This window comes from Symphodus melops, assembly GCF_947650265.1.
Source record: "Symphodus melops genome assembly, chromosome: 6".
NCBI lineage: Eukaryota > Metazoa > Chordata > Actinopteri > Labriformes > Labridae > Symphodus > Symphodus melops.
Window position 1 is genome coordinate 14,018,312 of NC_136696.1, and position 14,858 is coordinate 14,033,169.

General features: G+C 38.0%; 3 protein-coding genes across 4 annotated transcripts; all 3 read right to left on the minus strand.

Moving 5' to 3' along the window:
• Positions 1 to 1,831: 1,831 nt before the first annotated feature.
• nudt7 (nudix (nucleoside diphosphate linked moiety X)-type motif 7) lies at positions 1,832 to 4,387 on the minus strand. 2 transcript variants are annotated; one of them, XM_079345742.1, is made up of 3 exons: positions 3,581 to 4,387; positions 3,341 to 3,499; positions 1,832 to 3,221 (listed from the first exon to the last, which is right to left on the minus strand). In XM_079345742.1, the coding sequence occupies exons 1-3, from the start codon at positions 3,734 to 3,736 to the stop codon at positions 2,907 to 2,909; spliced, it is 630 nt and encodes a 209-aa protein (XP_079201868.1). In that variant the 5' UTR covers positions 3,737 to 4,387; the 3' UTR covers positions 1,832 to 2,906. The 2 variants fall into 2 exon arrangements, with proteins under 2 accessions (XP_079201868.1, XP_079201867.1); XM_079345741.1 differs by having other exon boundaries at positions 1,832 to 3,260.
• Positions 4,388 to 4,765: 378 nt separating this feature from the next.
• Positions 4,766 to 9,732, minus strand: hprt1l (hypoxanthine phosphoribosyltransferase 1, like). Its single transcript, XM_079345743.1, has 9 exons — positions 9,387 to 9,732; positions 8,930 to 9,036; positions 8,477 to 8,660; positions 8,033 to 8,098; positions 7,922 to 7,939; positions 7,465 to 7,547; positions 6,763 to 6,809; positions 6,257 to 6,333; positions 4,766 to 5,408 (listed from the first exon to the last, which is right to left on the minus strand). The coding sequence occupies exons 1-9, from the start codon at positions 9,402 to 9,404 to the stop codon at positions 5,361 to 5,363; spliced, it is 648 nt and encodes a 215-aa protein (XP_079201869.1). The 5' UTR covers positions 9,405 to 9,732; the 3' UTR covers positions 4,766 to 5,360.
• Positions 9,733 to 10,269: 537 nt separating this feature from the next.
• psmd7 (proteasome 26S subunit, non-ATPase 7) lies at positions 10,270 to 13,969 on the minus strand. Its single transcript, XM_079345173.1, has 8 exons — positions 13,805 to 13,969; positions 13,314 to 13,405; positions 12,386 to 12,478; positions 12,197 to 12,294; positions 11,993 to 12,073; positions 11,510 to 11,601; positions 11,103 to 11,301; positions 10,270 to 10,891 (listed from the first exon to the last, which is right to left on the minus strand). The coding sequence occupies exons 1-8, from the start codon at positions 13,876 to 13,878 to the stop codon at positions 10,634 to 10,636; spliced, it is 987 nt and encodes a 328-aa protein (XP_079201299.1). The 5' UTR covers positions 13,879 to 13,969; the 3' UTR covers positions 10,270 to 10,633.
• Positions 13,970 to 14,858: the final 889 nt, after the last annotated feature.

A 14,858-nucleotide genomic window follows, 5' to 3' on the forward strand; every position in this document is an offset into this window, starting at 1 on the left:
AGTCGTCTTTGTTAAGGTTAATACATCTTGGCAAAACATTTTTACGTTTTGTCATGTCTAAATATTTTTGAAGTCTGACAACTTTATATAGGATGTCTGCTCACTGTTGAATTCCTCTTTGTATTAAGTCTCAGTGGTCCAGTCAAGTCTGTCAAAAACAAAAAACACCATTCCCACTAAAGCGTTGTCGTTTTTCAGTGTTGGAGTGGTTTGTAGGCCTCTGTGTTTTATACACTGACAAAACACCTAAAATACTGATTTGTTTAGCTTGTGAATTGAAATGAAGGATATTCATTTTGTTGCTATTTGTACTATTTACTGTTCAGTCTGTCACTTGAGACTGTTTTACCCTGTGTTGTGTTAAATATTTAAGTTTTTTTGTCTCAGTGTTGGTACCGTGTGCAGGCTGGCATCATGTGAAGTTGGCAACCAGTACCTGTCCCTTGTGTTGTGAATGGGGCTCACAGGTTTATGAAATCTCTGTTACATAGAGGTCGCCATTTGGATCTATCTATGGTGCTATGTACAGGAGTGAGAGGCACTTCTGATGTGATGTTAGTACATAACAGGTTATATATCAATAGCACTGACATAGTTTGTTAGTCTGGTGGCAGAGTTGAGTCCAGAGCTGGCTGTTGTTGGGTCAGACATACCAAAGCTCCTGTTTGTGAATCATCTTGTCTCATACTTCAAAAATGCCCTCATAATGTTTACTCATTTGTACTTACACATTTAAATCATGCAGCTCTTACGTGGTCATTTCAGCATGTTTTAAGTACAAGATTTATAAAAGAGACATTAGGTACTTTGTGTCATGGATCGGTTATTCTCCAACATTTCCACCAATGTGATGTTTTCTTCATCACATGACTCTATTTTTTGATGCAAAACAACACTGATGTACTTTTAGATACAGCTGTAGCGAATCTGGCACTATCAAGCAGGCCAATTTTTTGAGAACAGTTCAAATCTTAGATAAGCGTCGCGCATTCACATTTGTTTACATTTACATACTCATGCTTTTTTTGTCCTGCAGCTCTTAGTGATCCATTTTAAAGTAACTTATCTTTTTTTAGAATTTTGTATCCATGTATCAAAATGTAGAGTATTTTTGTAAAAGCAATACTTTTTGGTTTATGCTCATAGCACACAATATCATTGCTGGTATACGTTTTCTTGAAATGAAGCGCAGGTTGTATTCTTAAGTGCATGACTGAAATAGGAAATGTCATTGAGTGAACATCCAGAAAAATGTTATAACATTATACTGTTTTAACATAAACTTAACCCAACCTGCATAACACAAGACGTGGGCGAGGTTTTTGTATTTGTGTGTGTTTTGTGTTTTTGATGTAACATATTTGTGTTAATGTCATGCATCTCAAATGGCACTTTGACGTATCCATTAACTGTAGGTTTAGTTAAGAGCGCAGTAGTGATGTTTCCAAGCATTCCATCCCTCTGTTAGGGGAGTTTAAGAGCACATGATGTTGCAGAAGAAGTGCGAAACAGTTATGCCTCTTAAAGCCATACCAACACAGAAAGCCAACCTGTGACTTCAGTTTCATGAATGTAAATTTTACCTCATGGTGTGGACATAGAGCTTGCTCGATGTCTCACATCGGACCAATTACAGTTTAAGAGAACATATTTTGGGACGGAGGAGAATCACAGTGTGGCAAAAAAAAACCTGTCATTTGTATCACTGTACATTTGTCAGATTGTTTTGTGGTGGATGTGGTTAAACGTCACGTTTCGATGTCAAGTCTTTTCATTTTGAGCAATCCAGGATGCTCAGTCTGACTCTTCAAATAGCCACTTCCACTTTAAAAAAAAAAAGAACATGGTGAAACATGAATTTAATGGTGAAGATAGCACACAATAACACAGTATCAGTTTTGTCCTTAAGTCATGTAAATAAAAGTCCATGTGTATTTAAATGTGAAGTAAACTGCAGGGGTATCTTGAATTTCAATTGTGATGCGTTCAACAGAACTTTGTGTGCCTTGATAACTGAACTGTTACTCTGCTGTGTTTTTGGTGTCCCCTTTGTGTCATTTCAATTAGGCTCTTTCACCTTTCCTTCCTTTTGACTGTTTGACATCTCCATACTCTTTTCTGATTCCGTTACGTTTCTGAACACATGCATTGCCACAGCCCATACCAATATATTTCAGTTTCAAACTTTATATTTGGAAGTCCTTTGCAAGATATCACAGTTAGTTTCCTCAACATTATTTTGTGCAGCTTCACCAGCGAATTGTGTTTTTTCTGTTGGAAATGTTTTTCATGCCTCATGAGATTTGTGCATGTGAGGTCAAAGGGACGAGACAGAGGAGATTGTTTTTAAAGAGAGCTTTCTTGTGTTGATGTGCTTGTCAACATTACTATTGTTGCCGTGAAATGCTTGATCAAAAGGAGCAACCATTATAAATTAACTGTTTATTGCCAATAGTGTGAGCTGTATCTTGTGTGTATTCAGTTTGCTCACTTTTCCTAGTTCGCGTTCTATTTCACATCCTCCAAACATTCTGTTTTATCCGTTCCGTGTAGCTTCAGCTTAAATATCTAGCCTTAAGACCCTGCAGTCAGAATTAAGGTCCACCCCAGTGTGTTACACATCTGAATTATTATTAACATGTACTTTGCCTTTGTCCGGACATTTGTATACTCTTTTGTTTATATCCGTAATCCTGCTGCTACATTAAATAAATTAATAAAAAACTAAAGTGTCGAGGTTTCTTTTCTTCCCAATCTGCATTTCAAGATACACTTGATATAAAAAGGGGTAATGACTTTATCATTAACGCTTAATGTAAGTAAAACTTACTATTGCAACCTGATTCTCACCGATATTGAGTCAATTAATAGTCCATATCATAAAAGCTTCAATTAAAAACACAAAATTACAGTTTACTAATTCGTCTATGTAGAACCTGTTGGAAGAAAGATAACGGATCCTCTGAATCGAAACCAACTTCAAACTCAGGAGTTTTCCGAAGAGCGAGGGTGGCAACCAGAATACAGAACACGGCAGTCAGTCCAAATATGTGATACCGGCTTTCTGAATCAGGGTCCTCAAAGTAAAAGGAGTGCAATGGTCCCACCATCCCAGCAGCTCCATGAGCTGCATAGTGGTCCTTCCTGCTGGTGAAGAAGTCCAGAGGAACTGTGAATACTGCACTGACCTCTGCTGGGTTTGGATTGGGACGAAAGGACTCCTCTATGAAGCCAACCACGGGGGTCACCAACAGACCACTCTGTTAGAAAACATGAAGAGGAGAGGGACACTTATGACGGATGGACTCCAAAAAGAGTCAAGTCATTTATGTTTGTCTACCTTATTGATGATGGGGAACAGTCTGCAGACCACTTCGACATCATCAGGTGGTAGACCTATCTCCTCCTCTGCCTCTCTCAGAGCTGTGTCAACATCATCTCTGTCACTGGGATCTCTCTTCCCTCCTGGGAAACAAACCTCACCCGCAGAGGTCCTCAGCTACAGACACAAACGAATCAAGTTAAATAAAACAACATTCCCCCTATTAGCCGTATTCCTTATTTAATCTATGTTGATTACCTCTTTTGATCGCAGGGTCAACAAAGTGTACAGCTGTCCATTCTTAACAAACAGTGGGATCAGCACTGAGGCTTTGGGCAGCACCGGCAGATAGGACAACGTGTTCCCGATATCAAACCGCTTTAACATGTTTGTCGCCTTCTCTTTAATAAGCATGGTAGCCTCTCGGTTTCAAAGCAGAAGCTAAAAGTATGGCACTGCTTCAAGAAATACAATGAACACGGAAGTTCAAAGCAAAAACAAGTTGAAGCCTACTTTAAACACATCCACAATAAACGGTGTCTCGCATTAAAATCGATTGTCGGCTCCAATGGAGAGTCAAATTATTTTAAGGTACTTATTTTTAATCACGAGTCGACATGCTACACTGGCTATTGTGGTCAAAGTCAACAACGGACTGTCCATAACAGTACAAGTCAACGTATGACGTAAATAACTTGTGACGCGCTTCCGCGTTTTGCCACAATAAAAGTGAAGTAATAGAAAACATTAAGAAAATAAAATATATTTGTCATAACACTTTATTAGATGCGAGTAAAAAGCAGAAGCTTAATCGTCTACAATTCTCACAAGGTAAAAATGTACCGTGTTTTTCTAAAGCCAACAGGCTTCTTTACAAACAGGGTCTAATTTTGAGCTTTAACGTGACGTCGTGCATTCATTATCAGTGTCTCTTCCACTAACATGTTCCTCAATAATGTCTCACAGCATCACTGTTAACATCACAAGCTCCACTCAATTAGCATCACCATACCAGACACCCCAACATTATAAAAGCCTGACCCCATCCCTCCAAGCCTGGCAGGCTGAAGAACAAAGGAGACCAACAAACTTGTTACTTTTGACCAAGGTGCATTATTGATAGAAACGCATCCACACGGTCAACACAATAAACATGATGAAAACAAGCAGAATCAGAACCTGTTTAAATGTACACCCCCTTTTCATGTTCTGTGAAGCGTCTTTTTATTTGTTCCTTCTGTTTTAAATATGGACCTGTGATACATTTTTTAAGACGCCAAACACTAAAGAGGAGAAAAAACACATGCTCCTCAAAAAAGAAAACATTTCTGTCATCAATGCAAATTTATTTATCACACAATAGGTCAGAAATTGTTTAGCTTTTATAAAAAAGCATAAGACTAAATAGTGCATGCTATTCTTTAGTAAATATTGGAAAGCTGATTAAAAAAAACAGGATTCAAGATTTAATTGGGAATTGTATTGCTGTGAACAGGTCCTTTATGAAAACACCGTACATGAAGTAAAACATTACAATACAGTACAATCTGAGTCTGTCATTTTATGGCATAATGAGAGAATTTTTCATGCATTTTAAGAAAAAAAAAATACACATTCAAACTGAAGGCTACCTAAATTAGACTGACAGCTCACTGAACATAAAGCAGACAGCAGCCTGGTGCATGGGATGCGATGAGCTAAAACAATCAATTATACATTCTTTTTTTCTGTCTCAAAATAAAACTTAAATTTACAGGTTTATAATGAAAATAAATAAATGAATAAATAAAGTCAAGCTTAACAAATTAAATATTTAGAATATATATATATATATATATATATATATAAATGATCCCAAAATTTCAGAAGAGGGAAATAAAGTATTCTTCTTCCAGGTATTTACAACCCACAAGTCACATTTTGTGGATTCATATGTAGAAAAATAAATAGGATTCAAAACACAGCAAAGCCAAAGAGGGTCATCACAGTGGTCCTAGTCTTTTTTCATTCAGTCATCGCCTTTACACAAGACAGCCGCTCACACCTTGTACTTCTCCTTGGCTTGATCATTCAGTATACAGATGTGCTGTAAAAGACAACAGTGAGCTCATATTAAACACATGCCTATTGTTTAGAAAAAGGTTTAACTATTAGATATTTCTGTCTGAACATTTTCCCTTTCACAGATTGTCACTATCATTATGGACACTGAGCTCATGTCTCTGGTATCATTTGTGGAAATGGGACTGTTTTTAACAACTTCAGAACACTATGCTCTACATGCTTAAAATATGCAGTATAAAACCAAGAACTCATTACCATAAACTCATTTTCTGGAATATTTAACAACTTCATCTAGGTATTAAACATCCACCATATTCCAAGCAATTAATATAAATTGTTTACAGTTTTTTACAAGGTTAAAACACTGAAAAAATAAGAGAGGTAAGTCAAGTCAAAGGTGCTGCTTATGTTAAGTATCCTTCCACGTGGACTTGGAGGGTGTAGACAAAATGAATAAGTAAATAATTGTTTTCCTTATTTGTGTAATGGAAAGTGTTGTTCATAATCATAGTATCCCACTGAATGACACATTGTATTTCAATCATTAGTAGAAAAAGCTTATATTGCTGAATTTGAAATTTAAAAAAAAAATCACCTACATTTCAAATTCAATGTTTTTTTTTGTTTTTTTTTTAAGAAAGTCTTGGTCATAATCAAATTTGATTCATGTATACATGCTGAGCATGATTATCTTTCCATCAAAGCCATGGAGAGGAATTTATATTCTCTATGCTAACAGAAAGAAATACATTATCCAAAAAGCATTAGCATCATTGATATACTGTGCACATTTAAGGTGTTGTTAAGTGTCTTTTGTGTTTCTCCTCATACAGTGCGTGTGACATGAACTATCAAGTGAAATAAACTTACACTGAGGTCTCTGAAGTATTCATTGTAGTCCAAAGCGTAACCCACCAGAAAGGCATCAGGCACCTCAAAACCAATGTCTGAAACAAAAGAAAGAGACAAAGTAAGTCATGTTAGGGAAACAAATGGCTACTTTAAAGGTGAAGTGCAAGTTAAACTGCTCTTTTACTGTCTGGGTTAGGTTCTACTTAAACTGGAAAATCAGTGTACAGTAAGTCGCCAACAACAGCTGTCATTGAGGGACAATCTTAAAGAGATAATCCAACTCAATGCTAAAAGCATTACATAAGCAGACAGTGTGAGCAGGAGGTTATCAAGCCTGAGTTAGTGCATTAGCGTCAGACTTTAGGAGGAGTCTTTACTGAAATTAATCTTAATGGAAAACACAATGACCACCAGCCTTTAGGAACTAGACACATACACGAGTGGCTGTTTTGACATCATCACTACCCTACATAACAACAGTACAAAGATAAGTATTTGTGTCAATTCTGAAAAGGTGTGCTCACAGTCTGGTCTGTACCCTGAACTTCTTGGGGTTCTCTTCACCAGAAGGCTGGAATGACAGACGGGAATATTACAAGAAATATAAAAGAAAATACTTTTAAAAAGACGTAAACATGTCAAATATGCATCCTTTTTTCTTCTTCTTCACATTTAAGATAAATGTACCAATACTAGTGTCTGACAACGAAAATGTCAAAGGACAGTACTAAACACTCCTTGGCATGACGAGTGACGGCCTACATGGTTTATTATCATATGTAAACTTTGAGTTTAGTAATCGGACTAACTGGTCCTTGAGTCAGATGTTTATTTCAATTTTTATGTCATTGGAAGGTTCGATAGAAACACAATGACAATTAATTAAGTGGAAGAAATCATAATAGAAAGAACTTTTAACTTACACAGAAGATCAAATAAAAACTTGTATCTGTTTGCAAGCATCAGAGGACACCCACATTGAGTCCACACTTTTCCTATTTCAAACAGCCACCAGGAACACTACTCTCTACAGTGGAGTTAATAGTACAGCAGATTAACTCTTAAGCTGCTCTCTTGCTCCATCACATTACATCTCTAATACAGGCCTGAAGGAGAGTGTCCATTAGCTAAGAGCACTATTACATATGCACTCTCCGCTCACATATTGGCCAGTGATAGTGAAGGTCTGTAGTTTTCAGTTTCCTGGACTGTCTGATGGTGCCTACCTCACAACTTTAACCATCTTGGGATTACTTTCATTCAGCAGGGAAAGTAACGTCTGCATCGTCCTGCCTGTCTCCACGATATCCTTTTTAATAGTGCAGAAAAGGTAGAAGCAAAACTTTAAAATATAACATTTTTAACAACACAAATGAATTATAGACTTTGATGTGAAGAGGTTTTATCATTTACTCTAAAACATAAATGAGTAAATGCAGATGCAGGAGAGAACTGCAAACCAGATATTTGTGGCACAAAACTTCTTACACATGTATCTATCTATCTATCTATCTATCTATCTATCTATCTACACCGTTTGGTTTTGCAAAGTGCAGAAAGCTTAGGAGGGTGAAATCTTAGTGTTGCCGAGCAAATTAAAGAATTAGTCCAATTTTACATCACAGTCATCACAAGTATGACTGATCAGTTATATTATCAGAAAAAGTCAAATAGACGCCTTACCTCAACAATCAGAACATTCTGCAGAAAAATGAAAGAACATTTGATAAAGTGCACGGCCTGTTAGACTGTATAGTTGAAGTATTTCAGCCTGACAAACGTAGACGGACTCACTTTGCCTGATAGACTGGACAGCTCATCACCTCCTATGACTTTGACGCTGTTTGTCGACTTGTCATTCTAGGGCACAGAAGAGACAACATTAGCCATCCCAGTATGATCACAGCTTTTGTTCAGACTAAACTATTACTAATAATATCTGTGAAAAAAATGCTTATCACAAATGTCCTTCATTTCTTATTTTCAAGTGTCCCAAAAAATCTCCCTACTTTGATCACTGCAGTGCAGCATTACTGACACACACACACACACACACACACACACACACACACACACACACACACACACACACACACACACACACACACACACACACACACACACACACACACACACACACACACACACACACACACACACACACACACACACACACACACACACACACACACACACACACAGTGTTTCCAGGAAATGAAATGAGAATAGGCTGCTTACACAGTAGCTCTTCACTCTAATGAAATCTACTGTCAGGGGGACTGATTTATCGCTGTTCTGGTTAAGTGCTTTAATGTAGTCCAGGAGGTCTGCAAAGAACTTGTAACCTCCTTTAAGAACACACAAGGCGACAATGTGGTGTCCCCCCATGTCCTGGATTATGTCCCGGGCAAGACGCTCTGTCCTGGAAAACACAAATATGGAAGTTACAGCCCAATAAAGAATGCAGAGAAGATGGATGATGGTGCACTTTAACATAACTGCTTTAATTGTATTTACAGTGCTGAATTTATCATATCACCCCCATCCTTGACATGCAAATGCAGTCCAGGATGTGTGCTGCAGTGATTTGCCAAACAAATAAAGTGATAGAGTGCTGTGCAACCACTGCATGTGTTTTACAGTGACAGTGAAATAGAAAGAGCGAGAGGGTGGGTGTGTTGTTTGTATTACCTGTCCATTATGAGTCCATGAGGGATGATCACTTTGTCCAAATCGTTTTCGTAATGTCTGGGGACGCAGAAAAGGTCCAGATCATGGCCTTTCTCATCGTCAGCGATCTGGAGCAAGAAGAAAACGGTTAGCACTGACAGATAACAACGTGGGCCAAAGAAGCATTTTGATTCATCACAGTGAAGCCCGTCTCCTCTTTACACCCGCGGAAACCACAGACTGTAGTGGAAACACTGAGCCTGTAAACCACCTGTTTCTCCCCCGCACACACATGACTCAGGTTTAGGGTCATTTTGGCAAAGCATAAATGAAATACGAAGAAAGATGGGGGAGAGCTCGTTCCTATCAAAACAGGCCTGTTAGTAGCACACGGTGCACAACCACACCCTGACAAGTGCTCAAATTATCCAAATGCAAAAAGCCTCCGAAAAGCAGTCAACGCCGTTCACAACCTCACCTGCAGATACGAAGCCATGTTCCCGGCGGTTGTCCGTCCTGTTCAGGCGCAGAGAAATATCTGAGGAGTCATGCTCAGCTCCTGAGAGAGAGGAGGGTTTGTTGACTGGAGCGGCACGCGCTGCTGCTGACAGTGAGCGAGCGAGCGAGCGCGAGCTGCACATGCAATGATCCTCAGACGGGGGGGGGGGGGTTAATCCGTTTACGTCAGAATCCAGTTTACCTACACAATAATCTGATTTGACCGACACATCCTGAGTTTAAAATGCGTTTGTGCGGTTACTAGTATTACGACTGCCCCGTTGTTGTGGGCTGGTGGCGATCAAGCGCGAGCGTTTCAACAGAAGCTGTAGATGACGCAGTTCAAAAAAAGTAACGGACATCACTTACGCCTCTTAATCTAAATGTGTTTTTTCTTTATGGTACTTTTTCCATGTCTGTGAATTTTGAGTTAATCAATTTAACCACGTTATTTGAATTAATTTCTGCACATTTGTTGACATACCATTTTACCACAGACACAATAATGACAACCAGCTTCTAGTAAAACTGCCTTTTTTTTAACATAGCTACATATGAACTAGCTATCGTTCTCATTTCAGTCTCCAAGAATTTTCCTTTTTGGATAATTATCATACCTATGACCTATTTGGCCATCTCATTACCCTTTTTTCTGTGCACTAGAGGGAATAATTAAACAGAGTGTAGGCTTACAACTGCTGTGTTTATTAATGGCTTTGATTTCGTTTTGTTTTTGCTCTCTCCACAGCTTCACAATAGTGACCTCAGAAACAAGAACATTTGCCTACAGGCATGTCAATTCATAAACAATCTGTTTTCAAATATACAAACACGGAATCGGGGAAAAAAACAATGAAAACAGATAAATCAAATTGTTTTAATATGATCCAAACTTAAGTGATACAGAAGAAAAAAAAAAGTTTCCTTATTACAAAAAAAAATCAAAATCGGGTGTTGTACCACACAAGGAGCATGGCAACTACGAAAACAAATGTTTTCTTCGTTCAGTACGCCAAAGACACAAACATCTTCATCTCTGTACGATAATAACAGTCTTTATGAGTGCCAATTTCGATGATGAGGCCAATTCTCAAATGACACCCTTCCCCATATAGAGTGCTACTTTTAGCCCGAGACCTAAAACGGATCTGTGGCTGCAGGCAGAAAGTAGAGCATCTTCCAGATGACGATGGCATGATCTGATAAAAGACCTTGAAGGAAGGAAACTCATTTTTTCTTCTTCTCATCTTTTTTGGCAACATCAGCTTTCTCCTTGTCTTTGTCCTTCTCCTCCTTCTTCTCTTTATCATCTTTTTTCTCTTTCTTTCCCTCCTCCTTTTCCTGTCCCTCTTTCTTCTCTGCGTCTCGGTTGGAAATCTTGTTGTTGATCAGGTTGTGCAGAGCCACCACAGAGCGTATGAGTGAGGCTAGGTAGACAACCAGCATCTGGTCATTGGTCTTAAGGTAGAAGGCTTTTGTAAACTCCTGCAAAAAAATAAATAAATACAGCACATTATATTCACATGGCACAGACAAGCTTCTGGATAAATAGTGGATGCGAAATGAGAAGCTACAGCTCAGATATTTAAATCCATTCTCTTAATATGTCAGTAGTTCACTGCATCAATTTGTAATTTTTAAACAATGTTTATTGTGAATGAATAGGAAAGAATCTGCCTTAAACTAAACAACTTACCAGCAGATTAACATCTGGCAGCAGGTTGAAGACATCCTGCAGCTGGTAGATGATCTGGTGGTTGATGGGAAGTTTTCCTGCTACCACCCTCTCCAGGTAAGAGCGGATGTCCAACAGCTTCGAGTTGAGTCCCTTCAGGCCGTGAACCTGATTTGTGATTTGTTGTGACAGAGTTCCCACTGTAGTGTCTTTGATGTCTCTGTTGAGACAGTGTGCATTAGATGAAGTCAAACATGAAGGCCTTTGCTATAAGGAGCCGTTTTATTTGTTGATCATATCCATTGCACTTAAAATGGTTATACAGTATTTCTTACAGTCTGTACAAGAATCACAATAACGTAGTTTAATTAGACTAAAGTGGCTGTGACATAATGTCAACAATGCAGAATGAGAGGTTTGCTTTGTACCTGAGCAGGTGCTCCACACCCACTTCTTCTGCTTCCTCAGCTCCGATCTCACTAGTGACGTGCTCAAATGTCTTGGATGTTGGAGTACCATCCTAAAACAGTAAAATCACAACAGTGCAATGTTATACCCAATGAGATGTAACAGGATGACAACCCCGCTTTATACATTGTTACTTTTCAAGGGGATACTTTTTTTTAACACATCAGATGAAAAAGGAAAAACTCTCAAACCTTTTGACACAGTTTGGTTAACAATGTAAACAAATGGACTGACGACAAAAAAATGTGTCCTTTTAAAATTAATTTCTTTATCACCTTTGTTTGGCACAAAAGAACTTGCATGGATTGTCATCAAACTCACACAAACTGAATCTTGCTTATTGTACTGCAGACAGTATGATTCCATAAAAAAACATTATGAGGAGGCTTTTAGGGAAGCAACTGATATTTCATCTGTGTTGATGCTATTCAAGAGTCACTTACGTCATGTATTTCCTCCACAGATATGTATGCTTCTGTGGGAAGGCCAAGATCTTTGGGCTTCACATCTATAATAACTAAAACCTGGTAGGGCAAGAAAGAAATATATGAACAAGTTATTCGACATCAGAAATAACATTAGCCGTACAAGATGTCATTCAAACAAATGCACATCAAGCAGAGGTGACGAAATTAGAAGATACACACCGAGTTGGTACAGTACTGCTTGATGAGCTCATTGATAGCAATGTCATTCTTATGTAATTTGGGTCCAGTGTGGTACCATCCAACTATTCTTTCTCTGGCTGAAAACCAAAAAAGAGAGTTATCCACAAGCGTAATGTAATGAGAGATTGATAACACGAAACACCAGTGACTGTGTATGTGCTGTTTTACCGTTAACTTTCTTGAACATGCCATACATGTTCTCCAAGTAATCATGATCCAGGAACCACACTGAGTCATCCCTGTCATCCTCGTCGAATGGCACTAAAAAAGGACATAAACAGTAATATGTAATACTGTCTAAACGTGTCTGTGGCAGACTAATCAACACACTACTTCTTAGAATTTGTTTTATTTATACTGCGTGGAGGAAGTCCTGATAATGATAATAACATATTGCCTTATTCACTTCCTGACATTTTGAATGAGTCCTTCATTCAATTGTACGCGTGATCAATTAACAACCCTACCCATGGAAACACGTCCATCATATGTGGGTCGTACAACTATTTCTTACCAAAATAAAACGTGAATGCAAAGCAGAATGGGATGGTTTGCTAAACACCGAGAGCCAATATTTAATTAAATAACAATGACGGGGTGCAGGGTAGCCTGACGTCCGTGCATGTATGGGGGCAGTAGTCCTGAGCTCTTTGCTAAATCCCTTGCTCTCTCCAAAAATATAACTTAAGGAAAAAGAAAGAAAAGAACACAAAGAAAACATCCCAAAAAGAAATGTCATTGATCTAGGAAAAATAAGTTAAAAAAATGAATGACTTTAATTCCTTGCTTCATCCAGCCAGCTCCGCCTGTATTGACTCAAACTGGTTACAAGTTCAATATGACAGCGCCCGTAATGAAAGGAATGTCCATTTTAATTTACAGTGAATGGTTTCAGTATTTTTTATATTGTCTTCATGCTTATTTTAATCAAATAAGGTGTAGTATTTTAACATTTTATAAAACGTCCCAAATGTTTAGAAAACTGGGTTTTATCTGTAAGTAAGTCACAGTACTTCATTGTGTTTCTTCTTCCTGTTCTTTACTTGTAATCGTACTAAAACCTGCTTTTCTAAAGGCAGTCACATTTTAAACTCACCTGCGAAACTGTTTGAGACATCAAGAACTTTTTTGTGCCATGATCCCAGCAGGACACCAACAACTCGTTTCTGGTTCCCAACTTTTCCTATCCTGTAGAGGAAATTGTCAAATGACCAGATCATGTTATTGACATGTTTGTAATATAGATTTTTCAATGTACCATCATGATTCATAAACACAAACTGAATTGTTAGCTAGAATGCTACTGTAATGTAAGCTAATGCCCCGGTCTTCACATGTTAAACACATGAAAACATCCCAACAGCCTCCATGTCTCAGCAGAGCCGAGTATTTTAATCATAGTTTGTTACTAAATGTTTTGAAGCCCATGGTTTTTCAAAGCTGATGGATTGATCTTCTCTAAGCTAACTAGCTCCTCTCTGACTCAGCATGGCTAACATTAGCTTAGCCTAGCAGCAGCGTTACGCTTATGACATTTTAACGTCCAAACCTTTGTAAAGACGAAACACAAAAATTAAATTCCCTGACCTGTTAAAATGATCGACCACACTGAGCAACACCAATGGATGAACGACCACATTTTCCACCGCTAACTCCGGCATTTTCGCAGTAACGATAAACAGCTACCAACGAAGCTCCACACAATGACGGCTAAACTACAATTTCCGCACACGTCTTACGTCACTTCCGTTTCCCTTGACAACAGAGACGCAGAGATCAGGGGAAAACAGTTTTGTTTTTCGCGGAGAGCGACTTATTGCCAAAATGGTAGGAACTAAACGTGTTTACTTTAAAATGAATATGTTTACTATAAGTTATTTATGGAAACTTATTATAAATTAAAAATTCACAACTTGCTTGCCAAAATAAAAAAACAGTAAATGTTTAAATTAATGTAAAGATAACTACCTCATGTTTACTTCATCATCCTTTTGCACTACTCACCACTGCACTATTATCTTATTTATTCTTGTACATATTAGTCTTTAATTAGCGTTTTATATTTTTAGTTAATTGTTAATATTTAATCTTTCATTTTACAGAGAGAGCATAGTCTACTAAAGGTAAATTCCTTGCGTGTTAAACATACCTGGCCAAAAAAGCTGAAATGAACAGCAGAGTACCAATGTTGCATTAAGCACATAGGCTTTAACTTTCAACACACCTTTATAACTTTGCTGACAATTAAACTGGCTGAATTTAAATCCTAAATTCTTAATTTTAGCATTTTGGTTAGTTTACTCATAAGTCAGTGTTTGATTTAAAAGTCTTACGTTTATTCTGCAGGCTGCTGTTGTTGAAACACTGAAAAGGATTGAAGCCCACAAAGATGTCATTGGTACAATAGTTGTCAATGGAGAAGGTAAAGTATACATATTCAGAACAACCTATTTCTGAACAACATTTTGCCAAAAACAAAATGAAAAGACACACATTGTTGTATCATTTCAGGTATTCCTATCAGGTCAACTTTAGATAACTCTAATACACGTCGCTATGCAGAACCTCTTCGTCAAATCTCCATGATGGCTCGGAGTACAGTGAGGGATCTTGACCCCCAAAATGACCTCAGTTTTCTCCG